At 43.8% G+C, this 12,938-nt stretch overlaps 7 protein-coding genes across 7 annotated transcripts; all 7 read right to left on the bottom strand.

Annotated features, from left to right (window-relative positions):
- Nucleotides 1-136: 136 nt before the first annotated feature.
- LSM04_003038 (uncharacterized protein) lies at nucleotides 137-439 on the bottom strand (the record flags this gene model as incomplete). Its single annotated transcript, XM_067337000.1, has 1 exon — nucleotides 137-439. One exon carries the CDS (start codon nucleotides 437-439, stop codon nucleotides 137-139), a length of 303 nt encoding a protein of 100 aa, XP_067188282.1.
- A 318-nt stretch (nucleotides 440-757) lies between these two features.
- On the bottom strand, nucleotides 758-1,060 carry LSM04_001307 (uncharacterized protein; the record flags this gene model as incomplete). The annotated part of the gene is made up of 1 exon (XM_067336887.1): nucleotides 758-1,060. The coding sequence occupies one exon, from the start codon at nucleotides 1,058-1,060 to the stop codon at nucleotides 758-760; it is 303 nt and encodes a 100-aa protein (XP_067188276.1).
- A 308-nt stretch (nucleotides 1,061-1,368) lies between these two features.
- Nucleotides 1,369-1,671, bottom strand: LSM04_000104 (uncharacterized protein; the record flags this gene model as incomplete). Its single annotated transcript, XM_067336775.1, has 1 exon — nucleotides 1,369-1,671. One exon carries the CDS (start codon nucleotides 1,669-1,671, stop codon nucleotides 1,369-1,371), a length of 303 nt encoding a protein of 100 aa, XP_067188272.1.
- A 1,004-nt stretch (nucleotides 1,672-2,675) lies between these two features.
- Nucleotides 2,676-5,435, bottom strand: LSM04_006989 (protein of unknown function DUF4217; the record flags this gene model as incomplete). The annotated part of the gene is made up of 1 exon (XM_067336664.1): nucleotides 2,676-5,435. One exon carries the CDS (start codon nucleotides 5,433-5,435, stop codon nucleotides 2,676-2,678), a length of 2,760 nt encoding a protein of 919 aa, XP_067188292.1.
- Nucleotides 5,436-6,122: 687 nt separating this feature from the next.
- Nucleotides 6,123-7,304, bottom strand: LSM04_008416 (zinc finger protein; the record flags this gene model as incomplete). The annotated part of the gene is made up of 1 exon (XM_067336545.1): nucleotides 6,123-7,304. One exon carries the CDS (start codon nucleotides 7,302-7,304, stop codon nucleotides 6,123-6,125), a length of 1,182 nt encoding a protein of 393 aa, XP_067188299.1.
- Nucleotides 7,305-7,544: 240 nt separating this feature from the next.
- Nucleotides 7,545-8,702, bottom strand: LSM04_005975 (uncharacterized protein; the record flags this gene model as incomplete). Its single annotated transcript, XM_067336433.1, has 1 exon — nucleotides 7,545-8,702. The coding sequence occupies one exon, from the start codon at nucleotides 8,700-8,702 to the stop codon at nucleotides 7,545-7,547; it is 1,158 nt and encodes a 385-aa protein (XP_067188291.1).
- Nucleotides 8,703-9,346: 644 nt separating this feature from the next.
- LSM04_002021 (Peptidase S9A) lies at nucleotides 9,347-12,922 on the bottom strand (the record flags this gene model as incomplete). Its single annotated transcript, XM_067336316.1, has 1 exon — nucleotides 9,347-12,922. One exon carries the CDS (start codon nucleotides 12,920-12,922, stop codon nucleotides 9,347-9,349), a length of 3,576 nt encoding a protein of 1,191 aa, XP_067188280.1.
- Between the last annotated feature and the right edge of the window lie 16 nt (nucleotides 12,923-12,938).

Genomic DNA, 12,938 nt, shown 5'->3' with positions numbered 1-12,938 from the left:
GAGAAGGCGGTAGAGGTACCGCCTAGCACGCAGGAAGGTTCCATCCCAATACTAGTCTATCTATATTCACGGAGGGCACAGGGCCTCCCGCTGCTTTTTCCCTTTGTTGCTGCTTCGAACGCTCCGTGCGGGGCGCTTACGCATAGCCGTACAGGATCTTGCCGCGCTTGCGCAGTGCGTTCACGACGTCGACGGCGGTGACCGTCTTCTTGCGTGAGTACTCGGTGTAGGCTGTGGCGTCACGCACGACGCCCTCCACGAACGACTTGATCACGCCACGCACCTCGTCGTAGATGGCACCAGAGATGCGCTTCACGCCACCACGGCGAGCCAGGCGGCGGATGGATCCGCGTGTGATGCCGCGCACGTTCTCGCGCAGGATCTTCTTCTGGCGCTTCTGCGTTCCCTTCGCCTCACCGCTCTTCTTGCCCTTTGCCATTTCTGGTGCTTGTGTTTTTACTTGCAATTAGCTTCTTCGCTGTCGTGCTCTTTGCCACAACAGGCACAGGGAGGCATACGCACACACAGAGAGAGAGAGAGAGAGAGAGAAAAGGAAAGAAGGGGTGTAAAAGAAAGCGTGGGAGACACAGTGGCAGAATCACACACAAGCACACAAACACAGAGAAGGCGGTAGAGGTACCGCCTAGCACGCAGGAAGGTTCCATCCCAATACTAGTCTATCTATATTCACGGAGGGCACAGGGCCTCCCGCTGCTTTTTCCCTTTGTTGCTGCTTCGAACGCTCCGTGCGGGGCGCTTACGCATAGCCGTACAGGATCTTGCCGCGCTTGCGCAGTGCGTTCACGACGTCGACGGCGGTGACCGTCTTCTTGCGTGAGTACTCGGTGTAGGCTGTGGCGTCACGCACGACGCCCTCCACGAACGACTTGATCACGCCACGCACCTCGTCGTAGATGACACCAGAGATGCGCTTCACGCCACCACGGCGAGCCAGGCGGCGGATGGATCCGCGTGTGATGCCGCGCACGTTCTCGCGCAGGATCTTCTTCTGGCGCTTCTGCGTTCCCTTCGCCTCACCGCTCTTCTTGCCCTTTGCCATTTCTGGTGCTTGTGTTTTTACTTGCAATTAGCTTCTTCGCTGTCGTGCTCTTTGCCACAACAGGCACAGGGAGGCACACACAGAGAGAGAGAGAGAGAGAAAAGGAAAGAAGGGGTGTAAAAGAAAGCGTGGGAGACACAGTGGCAGAATCACACACAAGCACACAAACACAGAGAAGGCGGTAGAGGTACCGCCTAGCACGCAGGACGGTTCCATCCCAATTCTAGTCTATCTATATTCACGGAGGGCACAGGGCCCCCCGCTGCTTTTTCCCTTTGTTGCTGCTTCGAACGCTCCGTGCGGGGCGCTTACGCATAGCCGTACAGGATCTTGCCGCGCTTGCGCAGTGCGTTCACGACGTCGACGGCGGTGACCGTCTTCTTGCGTGAGTACTCGGTGTAGGCTGTGGCGTCACGCACGACGCCCTCCACGAACGACTTGATCACGCCACGCACCTCGTCGTAGATGACACCAGAGATGCGCTTCACGCCACCACGGCGAGCCAGGCGGCGGATGGATCCGCGTGTGATGCCGCGCACGTTCTCGCGCAGGATCTTCTTCTGGCGCTTCTGCGTTCCCTTCGCCTCACCGCTCTTCTTGCCCTTTGCCATTTCTGGTGCTTGTGTTTTTACTTGCAATTAGCTTCTTCGCTGTCGTGCTCTTTGCCACAACAGGCACAGGGAGGCATACGCACACACAGAGAGAGAGAGAGAGAGAGAATGGAGTAGAATGAGAAGTAGTAGGTTTGAGAAGATATCAAACACACTGTCACACGACAACAAATACAAGGAGACACATAGTGGAAGGTGACAGAAGTTGTCTTGCATGACGTATCTGACAGTTCCAGCACGATATTGTTAATTGTAGGGTTATGTACGGTTAATGTCGTCTTTCATTTATGTGGGTAGAGGTAGTGCACAGGATTGTGTTTTCTCAGGTTATTACTTAGATCCACTGTAAGGGTTAAGGTGTCCTGTTCTTCCAGCAGATGGGAGGCCCACAAGCGGCATTATAAGTGTCTCATGGCTTCTAGTGAAGGCAGTGAGGGCAGCTGCGGGTACTATGTCTGTGGTTGTATGCATGATCTTTTCCTTGCACGTACCTCATATGTATCTTTTATTTATGTGTTAGATATAGGATTCTATTAATAAATATCAGGAGGTTATGTAATGGGAGCTAGTTATGTAAAAGAAGAGTTTCTAAAAAAAGAATGATGGAGAAAGAGTAGGAATGCATCAGGTGAGCGCGTCAAGGGTTGTGTTTACTCCTCAAGGCTTGAATTGTTTTTTAAATTAGTTATTTTGTGCTCTTTTTTAGTAAAGGAGAATGAAGTGAAAAAAAAAATGGTTAATGAAAAAAAATGTTAATGTATCCATGTTGTTGTTGCTTTGTACACAAACAGACTTTCCCTCCTCTCTTTGACCTTTCTTCTTAATTAGTGGGGATTTCTGTTTTAACTTATTTGTTACTCGAGTATTTGTATATATAACTGCGTTTGTTTGTATATATATATATATATATATATATATTTATTTATTTGTTTCTTCTTTTTCGGTGTTTGTGTCTTCGTTTATTCTCGGTGCCTTTTCACCCTCTGTGTCTCAACAAACACCTGTTAAAACCGTCTCTTTTTTCGTTGTGGTTGCATGGAAGCGACTTTACTGCTGCTGTTGCTCTTAATGCTTTGTTGGGACGCCGTACCATCATTACTATCATCATCATCATCATCAGAGTACAACTCTCCTTTTGCTGCCTTGATGAGGCGGGCAAGAGATCCCTCACTGCTGATACTGTCCATATCTGAAGATGCCTCCCCATTGTCGGTATCATCATTATCTTCACCATCATTGTTTCTGGCGCCTTTACGACGGATCTCTGCAGAGACTCCGCTCTCTTCGAGGGCGGTGTGCTTTGCAATTTTTCCATCACGCTGCAGACGCCGTAATCGACGTAGTCGTTTTGCACGATCTGCGTCATCGGCAGATTTACTCTGCATGCGCTGCCGCAGCTGTGCGGCGTAGTTTGCAATGGCATCATCATCTTCTTCTTCATGACTTTCTTCCTCCTCGGTCTTCCCACTCTTTCGCCTATTTTTTCTTCCCTCCTCTTCTTCTCTTGTTGGGGTAGTTTTCGTCGTCGAGAGGCGGGTCTTCTCATGGTTGTCGCTTGAGACGATTTCATGCATTTCACCATCCACAATCTTTTTCTTTTTCTTCGTTTCCGCATTGTATTTATCATCATCTTCTTCCCCTTCCTCTTCATCATCATCTGCAAAAACAATGTGTTTACTTAATCCAAGATCCCGTACGCGAAGGTCAGCTGCCTCAATGTATTTTCGCACCTTTCGCTTTGAGAGACCCGCCATACGTTCCTCAACGCTCAGTTGCATTGTTGTACTGTCCGTATTACCATTATTCTCTGTGCGTGGACGCTTTACAAGGAAGTCATCATTATCATCATCCTCATCCTCATCTTTTTCCTTCTGTCCCCCTTTCTTTGTTTTCCTTGTACTTCGATGATCCTCATCCCCATGATGATTCTTACCTTCTCCTTTTTCATCATCATCATCATCATCATCATAATCAGCATCATCTCTAGTGACGTAGCGTTGTTTTTGTTGAAGGGTGCGGAACATATCTGAGGCGGCGAGATGTTTTTCCCGTCGTGTACACGGTTGTTGTGTCTGCTGCTTTTGATCACGGTTTGCCATATAATTCACAATATCCCACGGCAGATTCTTCGCCCCACGTCGTGTATTCTGCAATTCCGACATATCAGGTACCTTTAACAAACCGAGCGAATGGGCAAAGGGTCCCACATCAATAGAATTCATATCAAATACAAGTTTGTTTGAGGCAAAGTAGATGGAGCGAAGATAGGCGATAAAGGCCTTCTGTGCCTCATATTTTAATCCCTGCACCACCAACGCCACAAATATCTCACGTGACTCCTGCAACATTCCTGGACGTATGACAATTTCTCTCAGTGGAATGTGTTTGTGGGCGAGAAATGAAAGCATTGGAGTTTCACGTGGAGTGAGAAAGAGTAAACTCACACCTCGGGCACCAGCACGGGCAGTTCGCCCAGCACGATGAATGTAGGTTTGTGCACTATCCGGACAATCAAACTGTACGGCCCAATGCACTAATGGGAAGTCAAGTCCTCGTGCGGCGACATCTGTGCAGAAGAGTACGGCACTCTTGCAACGACAGAAGGTGATAAATACCTCTTCTCGACGGAATTGTTTCATCTTGCTGGTGAGACACATACATGGGATACGCATCTTTTTAAGAATACGGGAAAAGGCAAGGTACATAAATCGTACCTGATTGCATGTACTTACAAAGACCACCACCTTATCATTTGGGTGTCTTTTAAGAAAGAGAAGTAAGGCATCCAGTTTACGGTGTGGTTCAAGTACAATAAAGTTTTGACAAAGTGTTGCTGGTGTGGGTGCGGCAGTACTCGCGTGTGCTGTTATATACCGTGCGTGTCGCAATGACATGTGTGCAATCATGCGTACATCAGTTGTCTGTGTAGCGGAAAAGAGTAATGTCTGACGATCTGTCGGTAAATGTTGCAATAATCGCAATAAGGCATCGCGAAAACCCATATCCAGTAAACGATCCGCTTCATCCAATACCAACATGAGCACATTATCAGTTACGAGTTGTGCATCATCCTCCAAGTGGTGTAGAACACGACCGGGTGTACCAATAATGATACTAATAGCAGAAAGTCGTTTTCGCTCCTCTGCGACATCGCGACCACCTGTAAGTAACGCAGCAGAAAAGACATGTTTATAACCCACCACCTGTAGAACCTTAAAGATCTGAAGTGCCAATTCACGTGTCGGACTTAGTACAATTGCCCCAACACCAAGAGAGGCATCCCACTGTTCCACAAACAGACGTTCTAGCAGCGGAAGAACAAAACAAAGTGTTTTGCCAGATCCCGTTTTTGCTGCACCGAGTACATCATAACCGGCGAGGGCGAGGTGTAACGTGTCGGTTTGAATAGGCGTCATGCGGGTGTATCCACCACGCTCTAATCCCAGTTGTGTACGCTGGGAGAGAGGAAGTTGATTAAAGTGTGTGTAAACCTGCTGCGGATCACGTGGTGATTGTGTTTCATCCATATTATTATTATTATTATTATTATTATTATTATTATTATTATTATTATTATTATTTTCATTATCATGAGGATGAGGATTAGTGGAAGAGTGCTCTTCGCCGTCCAGAGATGCACGGAGATCTTCTCGCTTCTTCCGCAGCATATCAATTTCCGCACGACTTAATCGTGATCGTTCCTGCCGTTCCAACCATCGCTGGTGGTTCTTCTTACGCTTCTCCATCATTCGCGTATCGTCCATCGCTTAAATAAGGAGAAAACACACAAGCAAACAAAATGAAAAATAAATAAAAGGTACTTATTTCACACACACACGCACGCAGAGACAGATAAAGAGATAGTGACAGTCCCTTCGCACCAGTAATATGTCTCCCTATTTCTGAACAGGAATGTGCGAAAATAGAAAAAAAAAAAACGACTACTAGAAGAGTATAATGCTACTGCTACTAGCGGGGCGCTGCAGTTGCTCTCGCTGGGGCTATGAGAAGATATACCAAAAAACAAAAGAGAAAAAAAATAAAAACGAAGAGAAAATAGAAATTATAATGAAAATCATAACAACAATAGTATACTCCCACGGAGATGCAGAAAGAAAAAAACAAACACGAACACTCACAAGCCAAGACCACAACATCAAAAGAAAAACTCGAAAAAGAAAAAAGAAAACAAGACTTCAATAAACATCAAAAAGTTCCAAGCAACACCAAGAAGAAATTTTAAACAAACGAAAAGGGAACCATCCATCAATACGGAAAGCAATAAACTCAGACACAGAAACAGAGAGAAAGACAGAAAGAAATATATAGAGAAAATAGAAAAAAAGAGCAGGTGGAATCATCTATACATATATAAATATATTTCTCTCTCTTCTTCTATTTCCTTTTCTTTTTGGTTGCTTTGTTTTTTCTCTTTCCCCCTTTTCCCAATCTTAATAGAGACGGTATGTGATACTCATCTCTGACGCCTTCTCTGGACTTGTCTCACGTTCCCGTGCCTCTGCGAGACGCTGTCTGAGATCTGTGAGTCGCACCATAATAACATCCTTACGGAACTTTGAGAGGTGTAATCGAATAAGACTGAGAGCCCCATGCACATCACTATAACCCGCATCCTTAAACACCCACTTTGCCACAGACTCTGCAATAAGGAGATTATGCACATATCCCTCACTTCCCATACTTCCACATGTTGGGCAGCGAAAGAGACTTGGGGCGATACAGAGAGAGTCAAAACAGACAAGACAAAAGGTGTGACCGCATGGCCAGAAGAGAACGGGATCTTCAAACAACAATCCACACACAGCACACGTAAGCGTATCCTCTAGTACTTCACTTACATCTGTTAATCGTTCTACAAACGTATCAAGACGTTGAACGTGACCACGGAATACTGCCTCTTTCTCGCCAAACCGCCGCAACCACGTCAATTGTTGTTCTAATGTATCGGAAAGAATATTATTTTGCAATCCAACGGTGCGGTAACGTGGACCACGTGCCAGTTCGCCCTCAAACGTTGTGCCTACATTTACATCTCCCAATTCTTGTAATGTACGCCATAACCAATATCGATGTAGTAAATTCACACGGCCCACATAACGCTCACGAATACGTGCCTCATTTACCGCTATTTGATCTCGCAATGTCTCCACTTCTGCTTCCATCTTCTCACGCACCTCTGCAAAGACAGTCTCACGGAGAGACACTACACGATCCACTACTTTTGACATGAGTAATAAACGGCGCGTCATCTTCTCTGTTTTGATAATTTCCATTTCTAGTTTATCCTGTTTTTCTTGTCGCTCCTGCGCTATTCGCACCATGGCATTTGCTCCCGCAGTTCCACTCTCATAATTTAAACGTTCCAGTTCTAATTTCGCCAACCGAGAGCGTAAGGAGAAGAGAGAGTTGGCAAGCTCTGCCGCAATCTGATGCGGTCGTCGCATAGATAAAAGATGATCTAACGGTGTAACTTCTACTTCTAATCGTGGTGCACCACCATCAGGACTTGGTGAGGTGGAAGTGTGAGAAGAGTGATCTCCATCTTGTCGTTCTTTCTTCTGTTGTTGTTTAGAGGACGCCTTCTTCTTTTTCCCAATTTTTTTTTTGGCCATCCCAGTAATCACTCCACAAAGGTGGAGGAAGGGATCTTTTTTACGTGCTTCATATATATATATATGAGAATGAAAAGGGGAAAGAGAGAGAGAAAACAGGGGATGGTAATAAGATACAGATAACGTACATAAAATGAAAAAAAAAAGAAAAAAAAACATGATAATAAACTCCTTTCTATTTCCACATCTGCACGTGAAGTTATTTCACACACTGAAGTATCGAGAAAACGTAGTTGTCATTCAAAGAAATTCTGACTCCGGTGTCCATGAGCCATCCAGCAATCCTATACGTCGACCTTTTAGGCTATAAACACGTTCCTGTTGCAAAATAGGTTCAAAACACTTACGGCAATGAAAATCAATCTTCGTTTTTGAAGCCACACCACCTGATGCATCCGCTACATCCGCGTTTATAGTGACTTCCCGCAGATGTGTAAAAACACGTGGAAAATCACAATCCCCACGCATCGCCACCACACTCCATGCTGTTTTTGTTGCTTGTGTTTTTCTATCGGTAGAGTGTGTGGATTCTGATTTTTTTCTTGTAGTGGTGGTGGGCATTGAGGCCTTAGGATCACCTAATACAAAAGTTGAGAGATGTTCACGGACATATGTTTCTATACAGGGCGGTAATGGCGTTGGTGGTGCTGTTATAGTAAATTCTATGAGACTTACTGGATGAACCGCGTAATATGCATTTCGTTTTACCTGATACGTACATACACATTTCGACAAGGATGAAGCTGAAATTCCACTTCTTCTTTTTCTTCTTACTGCTGCTCCAACAGCATCTTCTTCTTCTTTTTCTTTTTCTTTATTTCCATTATCATTATCATCATCCGTTTGTACAGGAGCAAAAAGTTTATTTGCATCTACTAAAACCGGTTCTGTAAGTGTTGCGTGTCCCGCCACAAGCACATCATAGTGCATTGTGAAATCTTGCAGAGACGTGGCAAAGTTATGTCGATCAGCAACTGTAACAACGACTGGGCCGGAGGCGTACGTATCTACATTATTCACAACACGTACTTTCATCTCATTTGGGCGTACTTCACGTTGAAGGACGGGATGCACTTCACGTGATCGAAGGGCGGCCGAGACAAAAGACTCCACGGAAACATTATGGAAATTTCCATCCGCCTCTACACGACGCATTGGGCAAAATGGCGGTTTATATACGGCGAAGGCGCACCAACGTGAGAGTATCATTTCATCACAAAGCAAACGAAGAGACTTGGGATTAATTAAGTGTTGATTACGTAAGAAACGTGTCTGCATGTCTGTAGATGGCAGTGAGGCGGAGACTCTAGCAAGTTCCTCAGCGTTACGCCGCAGTGTTTCTTTACTGTTGCTATGCAGAATATCTGTTAATCGCCTAGATGGGGCTTTAGAGGTCATGTTTGTTTTTTGTCTTTCTTTTTTTTTGATGTATAATGATGTTTAAATAATAATAATAATAATAATAATAATAATAATAATAATAATAATAATAATAATAATAATAATAATAATAATATAGTTTTAAATCAATTAGAAATAACGAATATCAATCATAATATAATAACATCAATAACAGAAAAAAAAACGAAAACCATAATATTAATATTTATTTCAACTAATTGAAGAACCAAATGATGGATATCTTATTTCATCTCATTTCTTTTCTTTTTTTACTTTTTTCTTTTTACCAATTTTTCTTTCCTCTTTCTTTATCTGCCTCACACATTACCCTCACATCACACACACAATTTGGAGGAAACCAAATAAGTGAAGAAAGACAGATAGGTGCAGAAAAAAAAATAAAAAAAAATGGAAATTGAGATGTACACAGCAGAAGATACATGCAAAAATGATAGACAAGCACACCACATCATCGTCTGTGATGAAGGAAACTAAAAGAAAACGTGAACACAAAATAAAAAAAAACGGACTACAAGCAAGACGGTTATTTCCAGGACTTATTGAGAACAAAATTTTTCTCCTACCAATACATTGGGATACCCCAATTCTCTCACATATTATTATTATTATTATTTATGGATCTATGTTGCCTGCTGAACAAGTAGTGCAAAAGAATACTCGCGTGCAATTTCCTTTAGTCGTTGATAACGCCCTGATGCCCCAGCATGTCCAGCACCAAAGTCACAATGATGTAGAATAATACCATCCTTAATTCTACTACTACTACCACTATTATTATTATTATTATTATTATTATTATTATTATAACTAGTATTAATAGGAGTATCAGTAATATTCGTATCGGCATTACTAGATAAAGCACTCACCCCCACACGTTCACGTAATCGTGCTGCAAACGCCAGTGACTCCCAATAACCCACGCGAGTATCATTCCATGCTGTTTCCAGTAATACATGCGGCAAGACAACCCCAACGGGTGGAATATTATCCATTGGTGAAATAGCGCGAATCATATGATACACAGTCGCATCCTCCCGCGGGTTGCCAAACTCATCCCACTCACACACCGTTAATGGGAGAGAAGGATCTAACAATGTAGTGAGACAATCCACAAATGGCACAGCTGCGATAACACCACGTGCGAGAGATGGAACTAAATTCATCGCCGCCATCACGACAAAACCACCAGCAGACGCCCCAGCAATTACAAGTCGTCCAGGAGCACACCAACTCATTTTCTCTTTTAATTCCTTTTCGTTTTCTTCTTCTAATTCTTCTTGTCGCTGCATATAAAGAGCAACACTTACAAAGTCATTCACACTTGTAGCCCGCTGTAGACGTCGTCCGGCATCCCGCCACGCCACGCCGAGTTCACCGCCGCCACGCACCGCCGCTGCCGCCCACACAAAACCACGATCTAATAAAACAAGTCGCTCCGACTCAAACTCGACATCACAGCAATCTCCATAACTACCATAAACAGTAAGAAACATTGGATTCCCACCAGGAACTCGTAGAGCTTTTTTCCAACATAGATACACGGGAATGTGTACAGTCTCTGCAGGCACGGCGGTTGGTAGTGGTCGTAGTAAACCGTTATGAAAGGCATAATCAGAGGGAACCCATACAACAGAGGCTTCGTAGTCATCTGATTGATATGGACTACCACACACCACCGCATCACACAGTCGCGTTACACGTAACACCGCCTCTTCTTCATATTCTTCTTTTTCTTCTTCTTCTTTTACAGTGTCATCATTTTCTTTGTTTTTATTTTCACCCTTGCGCTTCATCTCCAATGTACAGGCAAGAGTGGTAGTGGGTGTAGTGAGGTGACTCACCATAATGCGCCAGGAGCGGGCATTAAAGGAGGTATCTTCTATGGTGCTCATTACCCCATGTAGACGCTCGTCATAATTTCCATCTAGTTCATTCTCTACATTATTTCGCTTCTTTTTTCTTTCCTTTTCTTGTTCCTTTTGTTGTTGTAACAGCTGCTCTATGGGAAAGCAAACCTCATCAAAAGGATGACTCGGTGCCCGACATGCAATAGTGTAGAGATCCACCGTATCATATCGAAGCGATAACGGTTTGATATGATTCACATGGATAGTGTTGTTACTATTATTCTGCTTGTTATTGTTGTTATTATTACTATTACGCCATCGATTCCATAATGTGCGTATAGGGAGTAAAAGTACTGTAGGAAACGCCGAACGTCGTGCACTAATAAGAAGATAATCCCGTTGACACTCCACACCCTCTACACTAATGTACGGATCGTATGAAAAAAGCGGTCGCCACTGGGAAATAGATGACATGATATGTGCGCCACTACAATTATTATGATCCTTCTCTTTTTCACCCCATTTGATTTCATCATCTAAGAGATAAGCAACACGAAAGTTTTCCTCCACTGGTGGAGCGTTTACTGTTACCATCACCCACGCACCAATACCCTTACCAAAGAATGCATCATGATGATCAACATCGTAATCCACATGTGTTTCACGTCCTAGAAAGCAAAATACAGGACAAGTATTTTCCTTTTTGAATTCATCCATACTGTTACCATTGCTGCTACTCTTGCTGTTATTATATTCGCTTTTCTCATCATTATTATTATCATTATCATTATAATTAACATTATTTTCTCTGTGATTCTCTTCTTCTTCATCTTCCTCCTCTATTACTGCTGAATGGACAACAGGGACACCTGAAACACACCGTCTAGTTCCAGCATCACATGGAATAACGTACACCTCTGTGCAATTGCCTGAGGCAACAGTAAAAGTGGCAAAACATTCATCAGCGGTGAAAGAAATTGAACTAACCCAAAAAGCCTCATCTGACTCCTCGTAACAAATAGTATCTGCCAGTTCAGAATCCACAGGAAGAGTAAGATCGTGGTGAATAACCCTAAAGGAGCGCATTTTATTATCTATACCCACATAAAGCAACGCATTAGGGCTTAACCATAATATTTCATCCGCTGCATCAAAAATGTCAATTCTTCGTGTGATTTTATGCGCTGGTGGTATTTGCTTCGTACGAGTTTGATTAGTTGGTGCGGAAGAAGAAGAAGAAAAAGACGGCAAAAACGAAGAAGAAGAAGATTCCATGCACGTTGTGGTTGTTACTGTTGGTTTTGTTGTTGATGATGGTGCATGGAGTTCCATTTCTCCTTCTGTAATACTTTCTCCTACTGGAAACTCCAGAGGCATTTCAGTACTATTAGTACTCTGTTTGCTATTATTATTATTATTATTATTATTATTATTATTATTACTGCCATAAACACGTCCACGTATTTTTCCCCCATTTAACGTTGTTGGACTGCGCTGCGGCGGCAAACAGGAGGTTGGAGAAACATAGATGGATTGTTTCCCCCGTTCTGCCGCCTCCACCCATGCACGGTGTATCTGTGAGTAATCACGCAGCCATTGTGCATAATTCACATCTGCAATGTTAATTACAAATATAGTATACACTTCCTTTCCATTAGAACAATCAATCGCAACGGCGAGTCTACGTCCATCTGGTGATACTCCCGCATCGCCAAGTTCCACAGACTCTAGTCGTAATTCGCGTATTAGAAGATTAACGTCAAGATAGATTTCTTCTTCAGCAGAACGCGGTAACGGTGCAGCGGGATCACGTTCCCAGAGTCGAACAACGTCTCGCACAAAAGAAGAGGAAGAGGAAGAATCTTCTGCAGTACTCCCAGAAATAGTATTGCCATCTTTTAATGTTGTTGATGTTGTTAGTGTGGGTGCTGGACGGCGGCAGAGAAGTGGGTGATCGGCACCAGCGACTGTACGTGTGTAATACCAATATCCATCATGACGGTATGGAAGTGATGCATCATCTTCTTTCCACCGAGATCGCATCTCGCGATATAATGTGCGGCTTAACTTTGTCCCACCATATGCATTAAATAGAGACTCTGTGTGATTGTTTTCGCGTCGCAGTAAGCGACGGACTTCGGCATTGCGGCGGTCACGCAACCAATGATACGGGTCAGGTCGGATATCACCAAAGTGTTCTAAAATATGTGTCTTTCGTGTATATCGGGGAGGAGAAACGATCCCATTGTTGTTATTACTATTGTTGCTGTTGTTATTCTTGTTGTTGGTGTTGGTGGTGGTGTCGCACTTCTTGTGCTGTCCGTTGCTAGTAGTAGAGGATCCAAGCATGGACACACAGAGATAC

The sequence above is a fragment of the Trypanosoma melophagium genome (genome assembly GCF_022059095.1).
Source record: "Trypanosoma melophagium isolate St. Kilda chromosome Unknown ctg38segment0, whole genome shotgun sequence".
NCBI classification, from domain to species: Eukaryota; Euglenozoa; class Kinetoplastea; order Trypanosomatida; family Trypanosomatidae; genus Trypanosoma; species Trypanosoma melophagium.
Note: the sequence above shows the minus strand (reverse complement) of the source record. Positions and strands in the feature narration are given on the sequence as shown.